The sequence below is a fragment of the Austrofundulus limnaeus genome, unplaced genomic scaffold (genome assembly GCF_001266775.1).
Source record: "Austrofundulus limnaeus strain Quisiro unplaced genomic scaffold, Austrofundulus_limnaeus-1.0 Scaffold1, whole genome shotgun sequence".
NCBI classification, from domain to species: domain Eukaryota; kingdom Metazoa; phylum Chordata; class Actinopteri; order Cyprinodontiformes; family Rivulidae; genus Austrofundulus; species Austrofundulus limnaeus.
The window spans coordinates 8,246,871-8,270,177 of record NW_013952403.1 but is presented as its reverse complement, the minus strand read 5'-3'; the positions used below and the strand labels follow the sequence as shown (position 1 = coordinate 8,270,177).

General features: G+C 37.1%; 1 protein-coding gene across 2 annotated transcripts in view; it reads right to left on the bottom strand.

Annotated features, from left to right (window-relative positions):
* rgs14b (regulator of G protein signaling 14b) overlaps nt 1-15,500 on the bottom strand; it is a 19,074-nt gene extending 3,574 nt beyond the window's left edge. Inside the window, exons 1-14 of one of the 2 annotated variants that reach the window (XM_014008321.1) lie at nt 15,307-15,500; nt 8,641-8,662; nt 8,337-8,488; nt 8,117-8,209; nt 6,801-6,944; nt 6,548-6,721; nt 6,387-6,456; nt 6,216-6,313; nt 5,869-6,087; nt 4,635-4,708; nt 4,221-4,347; nt 1,518-1,599; nt 857-909; nt 209-284 (exon numbers count right to left, since the gene is read on the bottom strand). In XM_014008321.1, coding sequence (XP_013863775.1) covers nt 209-284; nt 857-909; nt 1,518-1,599; nt 4,221-4,347; nt 4,635-4,708; nt 5,869-6,087; nt 6,216-6,313; nt 6,387-6,456; nt 6,548-6,721; nt 6,801-6,944; nt 8,117-8,209; nt 8,337-8,488; nt 8,641-8,662; nt 15,307-15,351 — 1,429 coding nt within the window. In that variant the 5' untranslated portion in view covers nt 15,352-15,500. Of the gene's footprint in view, nt 1-187; nt 285-856; nt 910-1,517; nt 1,600-4,220; nt 4,348-4,634; nt 4,709-5,868; nt 6,088-6,215; nt 6,314-6,386; nt 6,457-6,547; nt 6,722-6,800; nt 6,945-8,116; nt 8,210-8,336; nt 8,489-8,640; nt 8,663-15,306 lie in introns of both variants that reach the window. The other variant, XM_014008314.1, reaches the window with a different exon arrangement.
* Nucleotides 15,501-23,307: the final 7,807 nt, after the last annotated feature.

Here is a 23,307-nt window from a genome sequence, read left to right as displayed (position 1 = left end):
GCTTCTTTCAGCTTTTAAAGTTTGACTTCGAACAATACTTTTTGCTATTAAACATTCTCAATTTCAGCAGCTTTCAGCAACAGGCATTCACACTAGCATTTTCGCAGGAAATGCAATTTTTCTAGTTCAGTTTGTTTTGCTTAGACCTGGTCTGAAATGTTATTTTTCTCCACAAGCGGTCCCCTACCGTCCATATCGCGGTTCTTACTGGGTCTTTGCTGCGTCCGGTTTCTGTCTGTCTGCAGAGATGATTTAGGCTCCAGACCCGTACCCGTGGTTCCTCCCTGAGACCAAAACAGATTCCGGGTTTAAGTCGACATGAAGCAACTTCTCTAATCCAGATCGAACTGAAAACAAGCTGCTGTTAAAATGAGAAAGTTTAAAGARGGCAGCATCTTTGACAAACACCAACTTCTTCGTGTTTTTGGAGCCTCAACAGGATAAAGAGGTTTGTATTTGATAAAAGATGGCTTGGAATTACAACTGGATATGCAGTTTCTCACTGGGCTGCCGGTATTAGAGACGAGTTGGCAGCTAGAACTTGACTCAAATATTGTGAGAAAATAAATTAATGTTATGTTGCAGTCTCCTGAGTGTTTGCAACCAAGAGACAGTTACAAGAGTCTGATGCATTTAAACTGTTTAACCAAGGCTAAAATAATCAGCCTTGGTTAAGAATTCAGTGTTTTACATGTTTTTAATTAGGACTTCAGATAAAAATAGAACACAAACTGTTAATATTCATGCAAAAATATCTGACAATCACAAAACTGCTTTGTTTCTACTCAACATCAAATAGTCTATTTTTATTTTCCCCGACAAAACTTAAGAAGTGTTTTATTTAGCAACGTCTCACCTGTTTGGCAACAAAAGAACCACTTCCTCTGGGAATGATGGTRTGGTCTTTACCTGTGTTCACAAAAAAATAAAAAAAAATCACTTTCATACTGTACTTCCCTGCAGATCTCTTTTGCCTGTAGTAAATGTGGTGATGTGAGCTCTGAAGCACAGAGCTCAGATCCAAAGCGAAGCCCGTTCTGGTTCCTCAGCAGAGGTGAGTGAAATGAAAATGACACAGCCGTAAACAAACCAAAGTGAATCAGACGTTTCAAACCCACGGAAAGAACAAAGAGACACACAAAGAGGGYGAAAAAAATAAAAACTAAAAAATCAAAGTCAAAAGAGATCATCATTAAAGAAACCAGACAGGTGAACGCTGAAAGATTCTTCTCAGCRAGTTGCAGAGAGTAAATGCTTTTTAGAGGCTATTAAGAAACAATTACATGAYAAGAGAAAGACACTCATGCAGCTTGAGAGCGCACACAAAGACCGGCCTGTGTATCTCACAGCTGATGGGCAGCAGGAAATCCACTTTATCTGATTTAAGTGACTCATTAAGGCTTCTTCTAATCCTTTAGTTGTGCTTTTCAAGGAGCTGTGCAGCACATCAGCTGAAAAGTTATGAATAACATTTTGCCTGGTTCACTTTGAAGCAAATAACTGGGTCACATAGTTACCTTTGGTTTTGTCCAATCGGATCGTCTTATTGGCCAGTCCGAACACAGAGCTGCTCATGGTCAAGGCCTGGTCACTTCCAACCTGAAACAAAGCAAAAATAAAGTTGGAGGATTTGTTTCTGATATTTTACTGACAACACAATCAGCGGGGAAAGAGGAGAAGTGCCACAGGGTTCTTCTTCAAACAAATATTTATAAGTAGTAATAGAAAAAAATCTTCCAAAAAAATCCAACAGGAATTCAGGAAAATGTCAACTCATCGGGATTTATTTAATTTTCCACAGTGGAAAAACATGTCTTCTTTACACGTTTGTAAAATAAAACTGTCCAATTCTGGGTTACCTTCTTTGTAATCACCTCACACATTCTCTACCTGCCTCCTCTAAGACTATAAGAGAGGAGAGAAACAGAATGATGAYCTTTACTGAAAAACTAACTTAGGAGAGAGGATAGAAATGCGACGTGGCTCTGTGTGTACATCYATCTGTGTATGTGCTTTGAGACAGGGACTGAAGAGCAACAGGGAGACTCCATCACAAGAACACGCCTCTTCACTGGGTACAAATTTTAAAAGTCCAGAAATATTTCCACAAATCTTCATTCATTCATTTTATTTATTATGTAAATGACACTGCACATCATATGCAATAACATTAACATAAGTGGATAACACAAAAAAGCTTATTTCCATTGTGGTCCAGCACATGATCATCACACAAAATCACTTACACAAATAACATCAGTTACAATTTAAAAAAAAACCTAATAAATATAATCATCTAATTCTCACCAGACTAACCTTTGGAATAAGAACTGTTTAACTCGACACTTGAATAGGGGCTTGCATGCAGTAACCTGAATATACTCAGGTAACTGTTTCCACAGCATTACCCCAGTATAATAAAAAGAGGATTTGCCATAATTTAACAGCTGGGACTTGAAATGACTTTTTACTAAACCTTGTTCCAATAGAGTGGTGATTTCTTACTGGTTCAAACCGTTGAGATAAGTAGTTTGGAGCTTTATTGTTTACAACGCTATGAAATCTGTACTGCGTGGGAACGTTTTAGACAAAAAAATAAATTCTACATAAAAAAATCAACAAATGGTGTAACTTGGTATTGAACAGTAAATCGACTAACAAACTACAGATTTGTTCACAAATGATACAAATCTGTGAAACAGCTCTTTAAAATGAACAGTGGGGACCGAATCACAAACAGTTGAGAGCCATTCCTTTTTAAATATTTTTTCCCTATTTAGGATTTTCTTTTGTGTTTTCCTGCTCAGATGCACGCGCACACACACACACACACACACACACACTCCTCTGTTTTTCCACAGAGTCAAAGACTGTCCAACTGGGAGCAGAGCAGCAGTTTTGTATGGGGATGTGTTTGTGAGAGGAGGGGACTTGTCACATGGTTTGGCTCTTATATCACCACATAGTGACATCACTAGTTTAAAAGGCTCTWCGTCAGTGGTTCCCAAYGRTGGGGTCGGGACCCACAATGGGCTCCTGAAACATCAAGGTGGGGTCCTGAAAATATTTTCTGAAATAATTACGCCAAAAAATGACAACTAGCAACATTTTTTTATTTTTGTTGTTACAAAATAGTTATATTAGTGTACTTAAAATGGACAAAATAATGTAATGAATAATGTTATTATGCTCTTGTTTATTTGACGTAAAAACAATGTTTATCAACTGACAACAGCTGGGGGCTCAGGTCTCTGCTGCTTTTATTTTGTGGGTCAAAAGCTGAAAGGTTTGGGAACCACTGATGTGATCCGGCTCCCTTCGAAGAGCCATACAGCTTGTCTCCAAGTAGACGTGCTGAGTAAAATAATTTTTTAATAGAACAATCATCTGAATTTTTATCTGAGAAATTACGAAACCCATTCTGTCAGACAGGAAACTGCAGCTTCCTAATCTATGTATTTAAGCTCTGCTGAGATTTTCAGATGGTGACACAGACAAAACAAAATGTTACACAAATATACTATCGAATGATTACCTGTAAAACATTCAACCACAGTAACAGGTTTAGGCACAGAGGTGTTAGTTTGATGATCAGGGGTGGACATCAGCACTTGAGAAACTACAAGAAACTCAAACTAGCAAACATTTTCAAAATCCTCATGTCATTTAAGGATCTTTTTAAGAATGAATAAATGATCAGAGGAAGTGTTGGCACTTGTCTATTTTCAGATAATTAAATTTGGCCCGCTCTCTTAAAGTTAGAACAAACATGAGTTCAACTGTAGTCACCAGAACAAACATTTGATCCCAAAGATAAAGTAGGCTCACACTCCGGTTCATGAACACCTTTAACTCTTGGAATGAGGTTTAAAAGTTGGTTTAAACCTGGAAACTAACACATATAAATGGATCCTAGCAGTTCAGCCAAGAGACTAACCCCATAATAATTTCTGATGGAAACTTGATGTTTCCCAAAACACTAACTACAGTAAAACAAAAAAATAAAGTCTTAAACATTCCTTTTGTACCAAAGCAACAATTCTAATAAAGTATTTCTGTAATCTATGACTGTATGTAAACTTATGGCAGCAATGGAGACCTGGAACAGTGCAGACCGACAGGATGTAAAATCATGATGTTTACATCACACAAATGTGCTTCTGAATGGCTAAATGTGTTTACTCAAGTAATAAACCCATTCYAGTGCAACACACACTCACCATGGTGACGGAGACCTCCTGAGGTTTGAGGTGGTGTTTCTGCATCACCACAGAGAGGGCATCCTGAAGAGTCTTACTGGACTTCGCCACGATTCCTACGGTTCTGCTGATGAACGCGATCTCCAGTCTGTGACACAAGCACGTCATTATTAACCCTCACATCAGCATCAGTCAAAGAAAACTGGCAGCTGATTACTTCCTTGCACAAACAGTTGAATAATTTGACTTTTTTTAAAAAAACACACTGAAGGCGAGCCAGGTGATACGTCTCATACCAGCACCAGGACTTCCCTTTAATGTGGTGAAAAATGACATGTTGGAATGGGGGGTGTGAGTGTGAAAGCCTGCTGCGGTGACAAAAACAGGAGGCGGAGGGACAAAACAAACACGAGGGAAGTGACTCAGCCGACTCACGCAAACGTCACCCTGAGCTCGAGAGTGACCTGCTGATCTCTCAGCACGGAGCAGTCCTGGTCCAGCGATAAGGGCTGATGAGGAGAGGGAAACCGTGTATCAGACAGGAAGGAAATTAATGATTTTTATACAAACGCACATCAAATCTGGACAAAATAAAGTTCCAAAAATGGTCAACGATAATTGAGAGAGGGTGTTATAAAACAGAGATTCTTAACCCATGGGCCACTTTGAGGGCCTCAAAAGAACAACAGTTTTTAACTTTGGGCCGCAGAGGGCCGTGGGACCGCACTGATTTTGAATGAGATGCAATACACTTTCTCACCACTAGTAGCGGTAGTGTGCCACTGAGTTGTTTAACAACTTTTTTAATATGTAGAAGAAGAACCTTGGAAACCTGACCGGAATGAAAACCTATTTTAAATTAAAAGTTGAAGGCAAGAATGAAAGTAACTCATTAAAAACACATGAAGTGCAGCTTCTGTTATTACCATACAATATTTTAAAAGTTCAAAACATTATCAAATACAGTTGCAGATACAGCTATAATTTAATTTGCACTTTAAATAAATTTTTGTAGTTTATTTTTAAACATTTTGAATGTATTTTAAAGAAATTTTAAACTTGTCAAAAAGCTGTTGTTACTGTTATAGTTTGTCACTAATATGAAGAGCAGCTTCTGGTTACAAAAGTTTTAAAATGCTATATTTTCATTAGTACTTTATCAAATTTATTTTTACAGTTTTTTTATTTGAAACATTTACATTAAACATTTTTAATTTATTTATCTTATGCCCATAATTTTATCTTTTGAATTGTCTGTTTTTGTTATTATATATATATATTTGTGCTGATAAGCCTGAGTGGTCTGTTGACTGACCTTCGTATTTGTTCAAATAATTGTTATGGGCAGGTTATAATATAAAAATGTTTGTCATAATCATGTCTTGTGATTATTTGTTTTTATTTTACTTTTAAACTGTAAGTGTATTTAATTTAGTTATGTTAGTTATGATTGTTTAGTTATGATGTAAATACAATAAAAATTAAACCAATATTTAGAATAATTATCATTTTGATCCATACATTAGTAATGTGTGACTGGGCCTCGTGCCACTTTATGTTCAACAAATTGGGCCCTGAGGTCAAAAAGGTTAAGAACCTCTGTTATAAACCACACGTTGTTAGAGTATAAAGCTGTGGGGACCATCGTACAGTTTTAGTTTAAGCTCACCTTGTTCTTGCCGTGAAGATAAATGACAACATCCTTCAGTGGGAAGCCTCTTTTCTCACACAGACTAGCCAGCATATCTTTGATCTGTTGGCCGTTTCGTGTGGGGGCCAGAGAGGCGCTCCCGTCTGGCAGGTAGACACAGCAGTAACCCCCCTCCACCCCGATACGACTTCCACTTCCACCCAGCTGTTCAGGCAAGCGAGGACTGGAACGGCCGTTCTGCAGAACAGAAAGGAAAAGATTTGATTGAACGATRAAAAGCTCATCTCTTGTGCTTTCAATTCTAAAACAAAACAAACTATAACTGATTAAGCTCAGCCTTTTTCATATGCTGCAAATGTACTGACCTCAGTTTGCCTGTGGAGGGAGCCAAGCTCCACGCTGCTGGTTGATTTCACAGATAGAGAGTCTTTAAAGGCTCCCGAGACTCGAACATTTGATGGATCTCAAACAACAAATTAGACAAAGAATAAAAATCTGAATATTTACATAAAATTGAAAAAAATAGCAGATACTACCTCCCCAGGATCCCCTCTTCTCCGAGGCACTCCTCACACCCAGCCGGCTGTTGGAGTCTGAGCTCTTGCCCTGTTTAAGAATAATGTGGTAACAATAATGTTGTAGTAAAGGCCAAATAAATATCTCATGCTTCCTTTTTTTTGTCCATCCGGTTATTCACCTTCTTGTCACTCGAGGTGCCTTTAGTGACCACATCCTCCCAGGACCCCACGTGTCGAGGCCCTGTGGAGATCTGTGGTAGAAGTTTGCCTTCTACGCTCGATAAGGTGCAGCGCTGGTAGAGAGGAGAGCGCACAAAGCGCCTGTAGCTGTCCATCTTCATGAGTTTAAAAATCTGCCACAAGGAAAGGGAAACAGGAGGAGTCAAACTGCACGTCACTGTTGATACTGATTAAAGAGAAGTCGATGCAAACCTGCGTCTGAGCTTTGTTAAACATGTCCGGAGTGGGCTGATCCAAGTCTTTCTCCTCTGTCTTGGCCGTGTCATCYATGTTTATCGAGTCAGGAGCACTTTCAGACAGGTAGGTGTCATAGATGGAGCGAGCTGTCATCTTTAGCTGCAAGCAGGAGTTATACTTTTAACAACCAACTTCCCTTGCCATCCATATTTTATAAATCGTTCAAACGTAGAAACAGACACACAATGACGCAACTGACACTGTTCTAATCTTTCATTCATTATCTAACCCAGGGGTGTCCAAACATTTTCCCTGAGAGGGCCAAAATTAAAATAAATCTGAGGGCCGCGGGCCAAATGCAGTAATATAATACATGAAATGCAAATACTTGTTTTATATTTTATGAATAAGCTAGCAACCAGTGCAGTTGCCCACATTCTTTTTTTTTCAGCCCACGGACATGGGGAAAATTCAACATATGCTCTGGCAGCAAAGGCTCATGGGACTTTTCATAAATTAAAATTTGAGTATATGTGGTCTTATAAGGTGTGCAAATCTATATGTGTGCTTAAATCTAACCTAAATGTCTCATGTAGTTACTTATATTTTARATTTAATCTTAACTTAATTCAAAGATAAAGTGAGTACCATGAGTTAAGACTATCTGACTTCAGCTCCTTGTACGCATATTTAGACCAATGGTTGAAAAGTGGAAATATAGTGTTTCTACATAGGACAGGAGATTACAATCTAATAACCAGGACAACTGSTGGTYYGCCAAATCAAATGGCTTGGCGGGCCAATTTTGGGCCGRYGACCCCACTTTGGGCACCTCTGATCTAAGGGGAAACTCACATCATGTAAAACTATTGTGACATTTAATACCTCTGCTTCCTGGCATGAGTGCTTGATGCAGCAAAAATACAAATAACCCACCAAGCCCCCAAGATAAAAACTTCTAACAAGCAATTAATTTCCCTAAGTATTTGGCATTCAGATAATCTGGTAAATATGAAGTTTGTCATTTTGTTAGCACTATAATAAAAGAAAAATAAAACACTGCTTCTCCACAGGACTGAGAACTTTAATAACTGCTCATTCCATCACTGCAGTCTACAGAAAATATTTAGTTTTTGTTCAAATATTAAAAATGTAGGTATTTAATACAACYCTGTGCAACTACTTTATTACTTTTAATAAAATTAAACTCTAAAAAAATGAAAGAAAATGAAAATTGAATGTATTTATTAAAGATAGAAGGTTACTACAGTGTAATGAGCAACAATAAACTCATTTATATGAATAAAAAAGAAAGTAGAAAACCAAAAAACCTCATCCAAGGATGTTGCTGGAATCTTCCTGAACTTTTCACACGCCTGCCAGAATAAAATGTTCTCTGCACTCACTTCTGACTTTAGGAAGGCCTGCAGACAAACACATAAGCAAACAGCGTAAACACGTGAATCCAAAAATAAATTTAAAAAAATCAGCAGCAAATGAGTTTTATCAAGGCCTGTTCAAAAAAAAAAAATCCCCAAAACTGTTTCTCACCGTAAAGTAACTGACCCCACAGGGGTCTTCCAACAGCTTCTCGAATGAGACGGCCCAGCTCAGCACGCTGTTGGCGGGGCCGGCGTCTCCGCCTGGAGTCCCTGGAAGGCTGGTGCTGCTGCCTCCGCAGCCGCGCGCAGTCATGTTCAGCTCTGCAACACAATCACAAAGACACTCGTTTATCAGCACTGACAAGAAGAAAAAAAAACAAGRGTGAGACTGAATCATATCGTTTCTTGTACAGACGTGTTTCAGATTGTTTTAGATGTAAAGATTAGCGGCGAGCATGTCGACTTCTGCTTACCTCCATCTGACACTGCCTGGCTCTGCAATAAGAAACKAAATGAAGAGGTTTTAGAACCACACAAAGCCCAGGAAAGCGTGTAATATCCATTTTTTTTCTGGCAGTGTTGTTCAAACTAGTTTTCTGTTTCAGATGAATGCTTGTTGTGAAGAAATCAGCTGGACTGACTCAAAAATAATGGTTACATTTATATTAGAAAATGTAACCAGAAAGGTTTACTTTGCATGTTAAGAAAAACAACTGAGCACATTTTTAATACATTTCAACATATCAGCAACAGTTAAATACATACATTTAGGAAGTGGGATGTGAACAARAGCTGCACACACACCCACCCCCCAGTCTGCATGTAACAACGTAGTGCAATGAGCCGGGGCTGCTTTCACAGGAAGTGGTTGCAACACTTGATGACAACAGCTCTCATTCAGCTTTCAAAGCACAAAACTCACATTTTACAAGTTTAGTTTTTTTTTTCTTTTTCACAGTAGCTTATTGAAACTGTGCAGAAAACTACACAACCCACAGACATCAGATCACCAAAAAAAAAAACATCAAAACACAAAGATCCAGCTGAGCAATCAAGTGATATGATGATTAAATGGGGACAGAGAAGATTTGTTTTTAATTCTAATGAACTTCTGTTTGGAGTTTTTTGTTTGGGTTTCCTCCCACACTCATCACACAGGCTGTGAAGAAAAACTGCTCCGAGGTGTTATAGCGAGTGTGCGCTTGTCTTTTGCTGGGTATTCCTGTGTGAGAAAACCTGTGCACTGACTGAGGAGGTGACTGCTCAGTTTATAAATAGAGCCAATACTGCCGTCACTAATGGTGTCTCAAGCTTTCAATGTCTTTTAACATCACATTAGTACAAACTACAGTACAGTTATTCTACAGTTGCACAATTACAACTCTTTTATAATCTAACAAAACAAAAAAAAATTCAGCAGTTGTTGAACAAGTAAATTTACTTTAATCAGTCTTTTTTATTATTTGATGGTGACCACTTTTACCATAAAACAAGTAATCAAATACAACTGAGCTAAACAAAGATCGTTTAAAGTCTGGCAAGAGAAAATGTGTGTTCACTTCTATGATGAACCCACTTCCTCTCTCTTCCCTCAGACTGTTAAAAACAAATTAAAAACTGGTTTGCTCACAATTTTCTCAAACTCAAATGTAACAAAACAGAGGTTCTTCTTGTAGGTTTCAAGTCTAAATGTCCCCACTGACTGTTCCATAGAAAGCCACTTCCCTCAGGTTAATACTGTTGGTTTCATTCTTTTTTAAATATATTTACACACACACATCAAAATTCTCTCTTATATCTACTTACTTCCATCTGTCGTAGCTATCAAGTATCTATTTTAACAACATATTTAGCTATTTACGTATATCTAATTCACAAGTTTAGCTTTTACCCATGCGCTTCTGATGCATCACGCGTGCAATCTCTTATCTCTTGATAAGAGATGGCATGCATAACATGAAAAGGTGATGAAAGTCAGCTCATCCAGAGTCAAAAGTACTTTCCTAAATGAGCCATATTACTTGTTTCAGTAACTAGAACGCACCGTCTCTTTGACAGACTGCACCTAAACCAAGCCATTTGCCTGATATTGTTAAAAATGGGAAAAAAAGGACTTCAGTGTAGTTTCTGGCACAGAGACATTAGCTATGGTAACACGCAACAGACAAATCAACCATTAGAGTTAGCTTATAGTTCATAAATAAAAAATAGCAGGTGAAAACAGTCAGAGGATGGAAATGTCAATTAATGCAGTCATCAAAGAAGATGTTCACAGTGTTAAATGCTTTATTTGCTTGCTTGTGTTTCCTGTACCAAAGTGTATTTAGAGCAGTGCTCATTACAGTCATTTTTATCAAGGTTATGGTCACAGTGTGCTACTAAATATGGCTGTACTAGATTAGAAAAACCTGTGGTGTGTGACAGTATTGTTTAATATTGCAACAATGTTATTACTTGCTATAAGCTCACACTTGTTCTAAACCAGGTGTGGGCATCAAGGAAACCCCCTGCTTTGACCAAATGCATGGTGTTTAAAAATATATACAGCGGGTAAAATAAGTATTGAACACTTCACCATTTTTCTCAGTAAATATATTGCTAGAGGTGCTAATGACATGAAATTTTCACCAGATGTTGGTAACAACCCAAGTGATCCATACATACAAAGAAATCAAACCATAAATGTCCAGAAATGAAGTTATTTGTAATAATGTGGAATGGCACAGGGAAAAAGTATTGAACACACTTACTGAAATTTATCTAATACTTTGTACAAAAGCCTTTGTTGTCAATGACAGCTTCAAGACACCTCCTGTATGGAGAAACTAGTGGCATGCATTGCTCAGGTGTGATTTTGGCCCATTCTTCCACACAAACAGTCTTCAAATCTTGAAGGTTTCGTGGACCTCTTCTATGAACTCTGATCTTTAGTTCTTTCCATAGATTTTCTGTTGGATTCAGGTCAGGTGATTGGCTGGGCCATTCCAGCAGCTTTAGTTTCTTTCTCTGAAACCAACTGAGAGTTTCCTTGACTTTGTGTTTGGGCTCATTGTCTTGCTGAAATGTCCAGCCACGTTTCATCTTCATCATCCTGGTAGATGGAAGCAGATTTTTATCAAGAATGTCTCTGTACATTTTTCCACTCATCCTTCCTTCAATTATTTGAAGTTTGCCAGTACCATATGCTGAAAAACAGCCCCACACCATGATGTTCCCACCTCCAAACTTCACTGTTGGTATGGTGTTTTTGGGCTGATGTGCAGTGCCATTTGACCTCCAAACATGATGTGTATTCTGGCATCCAAACAGTTCAATGTTGGTCTCATCTGACCAGACTATATTCTCCCAGTATTACACAAGCTTGTTTAAATGTTGTGCAGCAAACTTTAAAGGAGCTTCAACATGCTGTTTCTTCAGCAGTGGAGTCTTGCGTGGTGAGCGTGCATACAGGCCATGGTGGTTCAGTGCATTACTTATTGTTTTCTTTGAAACAATCGTACCTGCTAATTCCAGGTCTTTCTGAAGCTCTCCACAAGTGGTCCTTGGCTCTTGGACAACTCTTCTGATAATTCTTTTCACTCCTCTGTCAGAAATCTTGTGAGGAGCACCTGGTCGTGGTCGGTTTATGGTGAAATAATGTTCTTTCCACTTCTGAATTATGGCCCCAACAGTGCTCACTGGAACCTTCAGAAGTTTAGACATTCTTCTGTAACCGATGCCATCATTATGCTTTGCAACAATAAGGTTGTGAAGGTCTTGAGAGAGCTCTTTACTTTTACCCATCATCAGATGGTTCTTGTGTGATACCTGGCCATCATTTGGGACTGAACCAGCTGATATTAACTTGCACTGACAAGGGGCAGGCTTGCTTTCTAATTACTGAGAGAGTTCAGCTGGTGTCTTGGCTTTCCATGCCTTTTTACACCTCCCTTTCTTCGTGTGTTCAATACTTTTTCCCTGTGCCATTCCACATTATTACAACTTCATTTCTGGACATTTATGGTTTGATTTCTTTGTATGTATGGATCACTTGGGTTGTTACCAACATCTGGTGAAAATTTCATGTCATTAGCACCTCTAGTAATATATTTACTGAGAAAAATGATGATGTGTTCAATACTTATTTTACCCGCTGTGTATTAGATCATGATGTATTGCTGTCCAAACAGTCCTTTGTGATATTGATTTTGCACTCACTGATACTGAAATAACCTTAGAATTTACCGGTATTTCAAATTTTAGCCTTTAATGGACCTTTAAACCCCCCCTCCCTTTTTTTTTTTTTTTTTTTTTGCAAAATTAGGCTATATGAAAAAGATGTGTGCAAGCTGTCAGCTATTGTCATTTGTGTTTTTGCTTTTTTGTTGTTGTTGTTTTGTGGTTGTTCACATTCTATTCTAGTCTGTGATTTAAATGGTGTCTGAGTGTGATGGTGTCGGTTTTACTCAGAAGGATTTCCATGTTCTCCCACACACGAGTTATATTACTCTTTTAGTGATCACACCCACTCTGCCCTTCTTTTGACTGCAACTAATCTTTTCACCTTTGGTATGAGTGGACATTTGAGAGGTTTGTTGTTCTCTTTTTTTCTCCTCATGAGGAAATAAGGTTCTGTGACAGTGTGACTCACAATGTGCTCCTGCACTGGGCAACAGCTTTGAACATACAGTAAATACACTGACTAAATGAGGATTTAAAAATAAGACAAAATGCATCATATATTGAGATAAAGCCCCTAAATACTGCAATTTCTGTTTGTGGTCCCATCCCTCAGTCATATGTTTAACATATTTGCTCTCAGTCACTAGCTGCATGGCTAGTATTACATTTAAATTAATCTCAATTTCACAATGCTTAATAATCTATATTGCTCTGAAATTTACCAAACTTACACTTTATCTCAAACCGTCCTTTCATTTCTAGCTCTTCACTCCAGTGGACTTCAGAACCCTTAGCTTCACCGTGTCCACACTTCCACAGTCATCTTCGACTTTCTATCTGCATCATAAAGTCCTTCCCTACCTTTAAAACATCACAAAGCTTACATTTACAGATTAGCCCCATGACTTTCAGCTATTTTAGATGAGTTGTAAAAAAAAAGTTAACTGAAAGATGCAGTGCAATTCATTTTTATTTTGAATTTGGCAATAGCTAGCTGTTTAGGCATGCTGTATAAGGCCAAAAAARATGTATATGTACAAAAATGCAGATGCACAATAAGAAAACTGCTAGTGATATTAAACGATGTGCATGTTAGCGAGTTTAACAGCTCCTAAAATAACTGCGCTTGTGAGTTTAACAGCTCAAAATAGTTCAACTACCATTTTTGAGTCAGTAATAGTGGCTGTGGAAAAATGGTGTGCAATGAATGTCATGCAACGTTGAGATAGTCCATGCAGCTCTGTCACAGTTTGAACATGCTCAAAACGTTTGAGAAACTTTCTTTCAAAATAGAGTCTATAAGGGTGTCTTCAACCTATTATACTCTTGTTGTGAGCATATCTCACCTGTCTCTAGAGTGCTGGAGACCCCAACTCCCCTCTTATAGAAAACATCAGAGACAAATGTCCAGGTTTAAAAACCATATCAATTATAAATAATAATAATTATTTTTTAATGGTCCAATTCTTCTGTCTTTATTCCAAAGTGTATTCCAGATTCAATATAAACATGGGGTCTGTTTCTATGGTGGGTCATAGTAAAGGGTCTAACAGCTCTTAATCAGTTCTTAAGAAGCCATCTTTTTGAGAATCATCTCAGAACCAGCTTTTTCATAAATACAGGGTTCGAAATAAGTGATTCTAGGCTGAGGTGGACAGCAAATAATGTACAAGGCCAGAAGTGTAGATTTGCAAGCTGTGCACACAAAAATATCCAGCGATTTGCAAAAATTGGCAATTCAAATTGTAGCCATATCATGTGGCCAGACCCACTGGTCAATTCAGTGAGTCTGCAATGGAAAAGTTGCCTATTCTCTAGCACTTTTCCCACGAATTAAGAGTTGTCAACTAGTCTCCAAGAGTGACAGTTTGATGTGATTCCTTAATCAGTTGGGGGTTACAACTGAGAACGTCTCAAACACAATTTAGTGTCTGTTGTGAGACTTAAGTCAGAACTACAGAAGGCTGATATGTCCTGATGTATCAGTAATCCAGGTAGAAAAAAATCAAAAAGAAAAAATAAGTAGGTCCTCTGGATGGGTTCTTCTTTAGTGAAACGTTTCGTCTCTCCTCCAAGAGACTTCTTCAGTCTGATGAGTTTCAGGTGAACTCAGCCTTATAAGCACTGCCTCCACATGGACAAACAGGTTAGTCATATGCAAAAGAGGGCCATCGACTAACAATAGGCTTGATTGGCTCTTTTGTTCATAGAGGGTCATGTGCCCCATCAAGCCTATTGTTAGGCGGTGGCCCTCTTTTGCATGTGACTAACCTGTTTGTCCATGTGGAGGCAGMGCTTATAAGGCTGAGTTCACCTGAAACTCATCAGACTGAAGAAGTCTCTTGGAGGAGAGACGAAACGTTTCACTAAAGATGAACCCATCCAGAGGAGAAGGCTGATAATTTTCACTCAGTTTTTATGAAGACAAATGCATCATCATTAACTTGAACACTTTTTGTTATCTGCACTTTAAGCAGTGACAAACAGAGATCAACACTTTTTATAACTCAACATCCAAGACCTTTTGGCTTCATTAAAACACATCTATAGATACACTTGGCACTTTTTTCAGAGCGGAACCATTTCAGGAAATGTAATGGGCCTCAGAGCGAGTGAATTCAAGCCAACTCAGCCCACACTTGACAGATTGGACAACAGGCATGGCTTGGTTTCTGCTCCTGGCTCAGGAAGGCCCAGCCTGTTTTCAGTGGCAACCAACTGTAGACATGCAGTCTGATTGGATCTGACCCTGCAGAGGAGTGAAGACAGGCAACTCAAGCCAACACAGCACAACTGCTCTTCTGCTCTCTTGACATACCAAAATGATGACATCTATTTAAAGTACCGGTACAGCAAAAAAAAAAAAAAAAAAAAAAAAAAAAAAAAAACAGAGACAACGCTACATGAACACATAAATCCTATTACATTCAGAACAAGTGCATAAGCAAACCAGTGAGCACAAAGTGGCGCAAACTCACCATGTGGCCAACAGGGATTCCTAAACTATTGAAGTTCTTCGCCATGGTGGTCCAGGTTTTAAAAAAGCCTAATCTTCTATGAAGCGCAAACTGTCAAAGACGGCCGCAGAGTGCTCCACCCTAACTTCATGTACCACTTCTCATACACACTAACACAAAAAAAAAAAAAAAAACGCATCACTTGGGTCTTCCTGTCACTTCCTGCCTGGAAGGGAAGTCTTGCCATAGCAACAAGCCACAAAAGAGGAAGTCTGGTTACTATGATCAAACTGCTTTCAACCTACATCTTGAGAAACTCTATGATGTGGGGACATAGGCAGACTCATTGTGTTTTTGTGTAGTCAGTGTAGAAAGCCTGCTTATCATGGCTCTGCGTTAGAAACACAATGCAGCTGCAGTTGAGCAGTTTTGGTTTTGCATATATCAAAGGTTTGCTGCTCAGTGGAAAGGTTCTGATGATTTCCTGATTTATATAACAGTGCCCCAGGCACACTGCAAAGCCTTCAAACTATATTGTGTTAAATTAAACTCAAATTGTTTTAAATTAAACTCAAATTTTATTTAAAAAGTGCTAAATATGTTCTAAAATCACAATGCTACTTCCTTACTTTTAATTAGTGTGTATGGTTTAGTAAAGGAAGTTAATTTAGATGACAAAACAAACCACATATTTTAAAATTCAAGAAAATGCTAGCACTGATTGCTTGTCAATCATACCTCTCTAGTTTCTGTGTTGCCGCTGACAGAACACGTTTGCTATATTCCCTGTGTTGTTATTGAACTATAATCCTTGTAAAGAGACTGAACCTGTTGTAAAATGCTTTGAAAGCAACCACTTTTAACGAAAAACAAGAAAATGCTACAGAGCTCACGTTCCTCACAACTTCAACCTAGCTGTCACGCGCACAAACTGCARGCGCAGGTGCGAGTTGTCGCTAATTAAGTAGCTGATCTCTCGAAAACATGACTTCCGTAACTTATCGACGTTTACCTGCACGTCTAAGAAGTTTTATATTGTGTTGCATTTGGAGGATGACTAAATAATTATAGTTGATTTTAATTCAAAACTTTAAAAAGATTTTTTTTTTGCCACAAGCAAAACACCGTTAGCTAGTTAGCTTAGCCGCTTGGTCATGCTAGTTTAGGGGTTTTATGTGCACAAGACCAAATTTAGCATGCGAAAGATGGCAAGAACACAACAGAGGCATACTGTACTGCAGTCTTTTTTTTTTAATTTACATGTTATGATTTAATATAAAAGGAAATGTAAATTTATGAAATTTTAGAAAGAGGGTTTGGAAATAAAAAAAATCAATGGGGGTCAGCTATCATAGCGGTTTGTAATTTAAAAAATAGCTACCTAAATGCAAAATGATCTGAAGTTGTCTGAGAATGTTATGAAAAGAAGTATAAATAGACGCAAAATGACATCAAAGGTAGTATAAGTGTTTAAATGAAAAACACTATAAAATGCAACATACGGTGGCATTAAAGCCAACTGAGATTAGCAAAATAATCCCATTCATGTCAGGAACCACATCTGAGTTGTTGACCTTTCTCAGGAGTTCAACACTGACAGTGCCTCCAAATTAATTCTTCAAGAAATAAAGTTTTGCGATGGCCACAAGATGAAGGATGAACGTTGTGTCATAAGCAGCAAAACTGGTTGTAGGCTTAATTAAAATCATTTCAAGCATGTTGGGGCCCATGTGGAGCAAATTGGCCTCTAAAAAAATTTGCATTTGGATGATTTCCTGTTAAGTCTGGAAGATGATCAAGAAATTAGTCACAGGCATGTTTTATTTATTTATTTATTTATTTATTTATTTATTTATTTATTTATTTATTTATTTATTTATTTATTTATTTAGTGAATAAAAAACACGTTAAAGTCTTGTGTAACAGTCTGTTCCCTCTTTGCAGAGCTTCTGTAACTGTTGTCCTTTTGTCATAGAAAAAAAGCGTTAGGGTGGTTTTGCAGCTCTAGTATGACTCGTCAGTAGTTTTTTGGTTTGGTTCCCATTAAAACATCCAAAGAGGGAACCAGCCGCAGACTATAAATTATGCATTTACAATTATTTTCACTGCATAGGAAGAAAAGTGAAGGTGCAGCCAATATGCAAATTACTATAAAAACCAGGTAATCAGATCACTTTGTCTCCATCTCAACATTCAAGCTAAAATTGCCACAACATGCTATTATATTGAAGCTAAAATAAGCTAAAACAATATAAACATTGAATAAAGCACCATCTACCTAAAATAGAAGCACTCAAGGAAGGAGATGTGAAGACAGCCAGTCAGCAGCACTCTCTAGTGGCCAGTGTTTGACTAAGTTCCTGACAATGAAGGTCATTTCAGAGTCTAAATTTAGTGTTTTACAGAGACGGTGGCTACTTTGCATAAAGAAACACTATTTTTCCTGATAATGTTTCAGCACTCCTCTGTTTCTCAGTTTGCATCTTTGCATGTACTCATCTGCTTCACATTTGTCTATTTTTGTTACATTTATACAAATGTCATAATTTTTACTTAAAATCGCCTAATTTATGTATTTATTTTTGCTTAATAAGATTTATTGTGTATCAGTGTGTGATACTGTGAAGATTTGACTTGACAAAACAGCAATGTGAAGGCTTAAATTTTCCTGTTTTTTTTATTTTATTTATAACTGATTGAAACTGAACAAGCAGCGGCAGTCAAATTGTGATGGCCGGCTGTCAGTGTCACCTTTGGGGCAGATAAACAGTAGCGGTGTTTGTGCCGACGGGTTCCAGGAATGAATTCATTTGCGTGGCTATCAGTGTTTATAATCAGCTCTGTTGCTTTTTGTTACTGCAGACACCATTGGGTGAAGCAAAGCAGAGACGGGTCATCACACACGTCTGCACGCGGTGCAAAAACACAGGTAAAACCAAGACATCTGAGCCTTTTTATTTCCTATATATCAAGTATATAATGTGTGACTTTTAACAAAGTGTGTTATTTATCTAAACATAACTGGATTTCTAATGCAGCAATCTTATTTTATCAGATGATGATCAGAACAGAGATGTATCTTTTGCATGGGCTCCTACTCATAGGTACAAATATATAGTTTTTAATTATTATTATTATTATTATTATTATTATTATTATTATTATTATTATTATTATTATTATTATTATGCATTCTTTTGCTTTTGGCATACTGTATTTGTTTTTATAATAAGGAGTTTTGTCTTGTCTTATTCAGCTAATATGTGCTTATCTGCCGCTGAGCAGTGTCAGGGTTGTAACATCACAAGTAAGTAAACTAAAATGTACTCAGATTAATCAAATTAGCATGCGTAGCTAGTAAAACACAGCTAATTTTGAGTGTTTTCATTAAATGAATCTTTTTTTCTCTCCATCTGTTTACCTTCTAGGTTGTTGTGAGCTCTATTTTAACAAGTCTGAATGCACTGGTTAGTCCACTTTGTGTTTTTTTTTTTTTTTTTTTTTTTAGAGAGTTTTTACATATCGATACTGTCATCGAAACTTAGGAGGGCTGGATGAAGGAGGCTAAGGCAAATGTAGCCAACATACCTTTATGAATGGGAAAGGCAAATTATTATGTAATTCTCTGTGTGTTTCTGTCTGTTTCTTAGCAAAATATCTCATCAAAAACTGGGAAAATTGAGTGGACAAGCCAGCAAGTCAGTTATAATAAACATAAAAATGATCAGCTTAGTTTCACAGATTTTGAGCTCAAATCTGATGTGGTAGTAGCTGAGAGGATCCTTCTCTAAACAAGCTCTGTGCACTAACAGATCACGTGATCTCCTTTTTTTTCTTTTACTATTCATTTCTGACTTTAGTTATTAGTCTTGTTAATCCAAATATGTCTAACAATGAAAATAGCATTCCCTTGAAAGGATGCATGTTGCCTTTTGTGTCGCTCAAACCACACTGTGTGTTAGAAATGACACTCATTTACCACCACATTAAATTTCAGCTCAATATTTGTAGGTTACAGACATTTTGAGTTGAGTCCAAAACCTATTGTTTTGAACTTTGCACAAAAAGTGAGGACATTTGTGTTTGGTAGATTATTTCTTTGTTGTAACAATGCTTCTTGGCAATAAATCTTACAGCAGACTGGCAGCACCTGGGGGTACCAAAAGCTCGACAACAACAGTAAAATGAGTTGACAAGCAGAGATTTGGACATTTTTTCATGTGCACAACCCACARACTCAGTACTGTTCATCCTACAAATGCATGATCCTTACAAATGTGGCAACATTTAAAAGAGAAATGAACTGGCTTTCCAATGTGATTTATTACTGAGAAAGAAATAATCTACCAAACACAAATTGACTTGTTTTTTTTCTGTTACACATCTAGTAGTTAGTTTCTAAAATTATTAATTAAAATCTTCCCAATGGTTTATGAGAGATGTTGCTAACAGACACACACACACAAATGCGTGCGCGCGCACACACACACACACACACACACACACACAGGATGGTGGTGGACAATATTGATCCTAACAGCATCTTTGTGTGGTGATGGTGCACATAAACCTTTCCAACACTGTGGGGTCCCATCCTGGTCCTGGAGGGCCGCTGTCCATCATGTTTCAGAACAGAGGTCTGCAACTTTTGCAATCAAAAGAGACATTTGTTCTCCTTTGCTCACTAACAAAATGTGTCTGGAGCTGCATATGTGATCATCAACTGATGGCCCGTGGGCCACTTTGAGTTTATTGAAGGGGGGTTTTCAGGCCAATGGAGTTGACATGATAAAACTAAGTAAATTTTAACATTCATTATTATTTTTACATTTTAGAGTAAAAGAAAAAAAACAGACTCGTGTAAACAAAAAAATATAAAGTTTATATCAAATTTAATAAAAACTAAAACATTAAACCATGCAGACATATGTAGATTTTTTTCTAATTTTTATTGTCATTTAATCAACTCAACATATTTCTTRTCATCTTACATGTATTACAAAAAATGTTTTTGATGGATTTGAGGAAAAAAAAGATTATACTTTAAGGCTGGAAGTTGGGTGGTTGAAGTGGCGAACAAACTCCTTGTATTAGGAGTTTCTATCATATACTTGTAAACAAACTGACCAAAACAACAACAAAAAAAATGCTAAAGCTAGCTTTTTCTGTTGTACAAAAGCTGAACATAAAAAACAAACAAAAAATGTGTCTCAGTTTTGGTCAAAGCTTCAAAGAGCTGCAGGTTTCTTTGCTCCAACACACCTGATCTAAATGAATGTGGGATTATTCTGCAGAACATGAAGAGGTTATTCAGTCACTGCATCAGGTGTGTTGGAGCAGGGAAACAAGTAACACATCAGGATAGAGCCAGGATCGGACACCCTCGGTCCAACACTTTCACTTTGTTGTTGTTTGTTGTTGTTTCCACAGACCTCAAGTCAAAGGTCAACAGCTCAGAAGACACCATTAAGGAGGGGGATACCGTCAAGCTGACATGTTCTCACAACATTCCTGATTTAAATCTGACCTATAGATGGTTCAAAGATGGAAACATGTTAGAAAATCAAGACCAAACCCTTGTTCTGGAAAAAATCCTGTCTAGTAAAAAAGGCAACTACAAATGCTGCGTGAACACCTTGTGTGGCGAATGTGCCTCACTCCCATACTACGTCACTTATYACAGTAAGTCATCTCCATGATTTTTTTTTTTTGACTCTTCATTTTCCCATCTTTAGGAAAATGTGGAGTTTTGCTGTAATAACCACATCTCCATGGATATAAACATACATACTGTGACGGTAAAATGTTTTCACTCTTTATCAATTTTTTTTTCATTCTTTGCCTGTTTTTGTCTCTGAAACCGCCCGCCGTCGTTCAGACAACGGTGTGATCATCATTGTGATCTGTGGCGTTGCGGCTTTAGTCCTGATCGTATCCATGGGGGTGGTTATGAAGATCAAGCTCAAGAGGGATAACGGTAAGTACTTAGTTTGGGTTATTTGTGTTTCTCTTTCTTTCAGAGATAAACAAAAATGCACGTAGGAGACGGATATATCTAGTATAACATTTGGCACAAAGACAAGTWAAAAAAAAAAGACTGAAGAGCTTGTTTGACATCATGCAAATGTAGTAAAATCCAACAACAAACGTGTCTAAACATTGGTTTCGTTTTCCATAAGGTTTCAATAAGTCTCATGCCTCGAAGTCACGATGAATGTTTACAATTAGCCTTATAGTTGGAAAGTTTGTTTTAAATTTGTTAAAACATAGATATTAGTGGATCTAAGGCACAGTCAGTTCTCATACAGTGCTCCATGTAGAGTCTGACAGGAGAAAAACACTAAAGAATACTATGTTTGCTGAAACTGGAGGTTAATGTGCCCCATGTAAATACAAATAATCATGTTTCTGTATAACATTTGTATTAACTCTTTACTTGCTGCTGAGGTGCAGAATTTGTTTCCATGAGTCTCAGTAAAAACCAAAGCTGTACTTCATTACATCCCCAAACGGTTCTGTTCAAACCAAAAAATTAGATGAAAATTATTTAATATTATGTTACATGCAACAATAGGTTTTTGTACTAAGCAGCATAACTTGACAGTAATAATATGTCAAAATGTACCAATTCTTACTACAATTTATTTTTCATTTTAAAAACGTTTTTGTTTACAGTAAAACCTGATCAACTGCATGAATTCTAATCCTATATTTACTGTAAAGGTCCGAGTGACAGAAAATCAAAAAGACAGAAATGGAATCATGTCAGAAAACAAAAACCTTATATAAGCTTGAGGAAACAGAGAGARGTTTATTGGAACGTCTCCAACAAAGTCAAACACAACTATCATGTTTTAATGTTAAAGGTTTCCTTCAAAACCATCCATCTTTTCTGTTCTAACGAAATAATTTATAATATTTATATACTTGTTACATTATAATCTAAATCTCTTTACATGATTACAAGTTGTTACAATGTAGAAAAAGAGTTTTTTTTTTGTAATAAACACAAATAACATGAAACTATTTTGTTGTATTGTGAAAAAAAATCTTGTGTATATATTATTCTCATTATAAAATGATACTGTTCTGTTTTATTTTCACTTTTATATGTCTTTACTTAAACATTTTTAATCAAAACAGACCAGAAGTATCAGTTATAGAAGTATTAGGTCATCATGTTATGGCGCATTTGTCAGTCAAAATATGGTTAAACAAAAGTTTTAAAAATATGTTATTTTACAGTTTTTTATTTATCTTGTAAACTAAAACTTGTAAACTGTTGTGGTAAAGTGCTATTTAAATACTGAAATTCAGTTAAAGTTCGGTCATTTTGCCACAAATGTAGTAGGAGGGTTATTATTTCACAAAATAAAAAAGTTTAAAAAAAAACTGCAGCAACACTAAAGGGAATTCTTCTTGTTGTCATTTGTGTCTTGTTAGCTTATTTTGTTTTAGATAAAAATAAGAATTTTATTGTTAGCCGCACAAGAAAAGTTATGACATTTTGGAATTTATGCCTGTGTTTTTTGTTTTGTTTTGTTTTTTTCTGTTTTGTGGCCAAAATTAAGTTTGAGGATAATTTCAGAGCCAAAACTTATGTTTTAACCCTGAAACTGAAACCAGAGTTAATGCGATTATCTGCGAATTTTAGTTTTAGTTGTCAKCACTTGTGTCGTTTTAGTATCAACTATAATCACGAGTACAAATGTTAGAGTTCCAGCTAATGTTTGCACTTATCATTAAATGTGACACTTTTTGTTTCTTTTGGCAGCCGAACACAAGGAGAGGATGAGGCAGAGGGTTCAGGCTGCTCAGAACTCTGGTCCAGTGTCAATGATAACAAGAGGATACTGAATCTAAAAACGACCTGTTAAATTCAAACGCTCTGAAAACTCACATCGTTTTATGTCCGTCTGTCTTGTGTTTGACTGTGAAATAAAATATGTTTTGGTCTCAGACTAAATGTGTGTGTGTGTGTGTGTGTGTGTGTGTGTGTGTGTGTGTGTGTGTGTGTGTGTG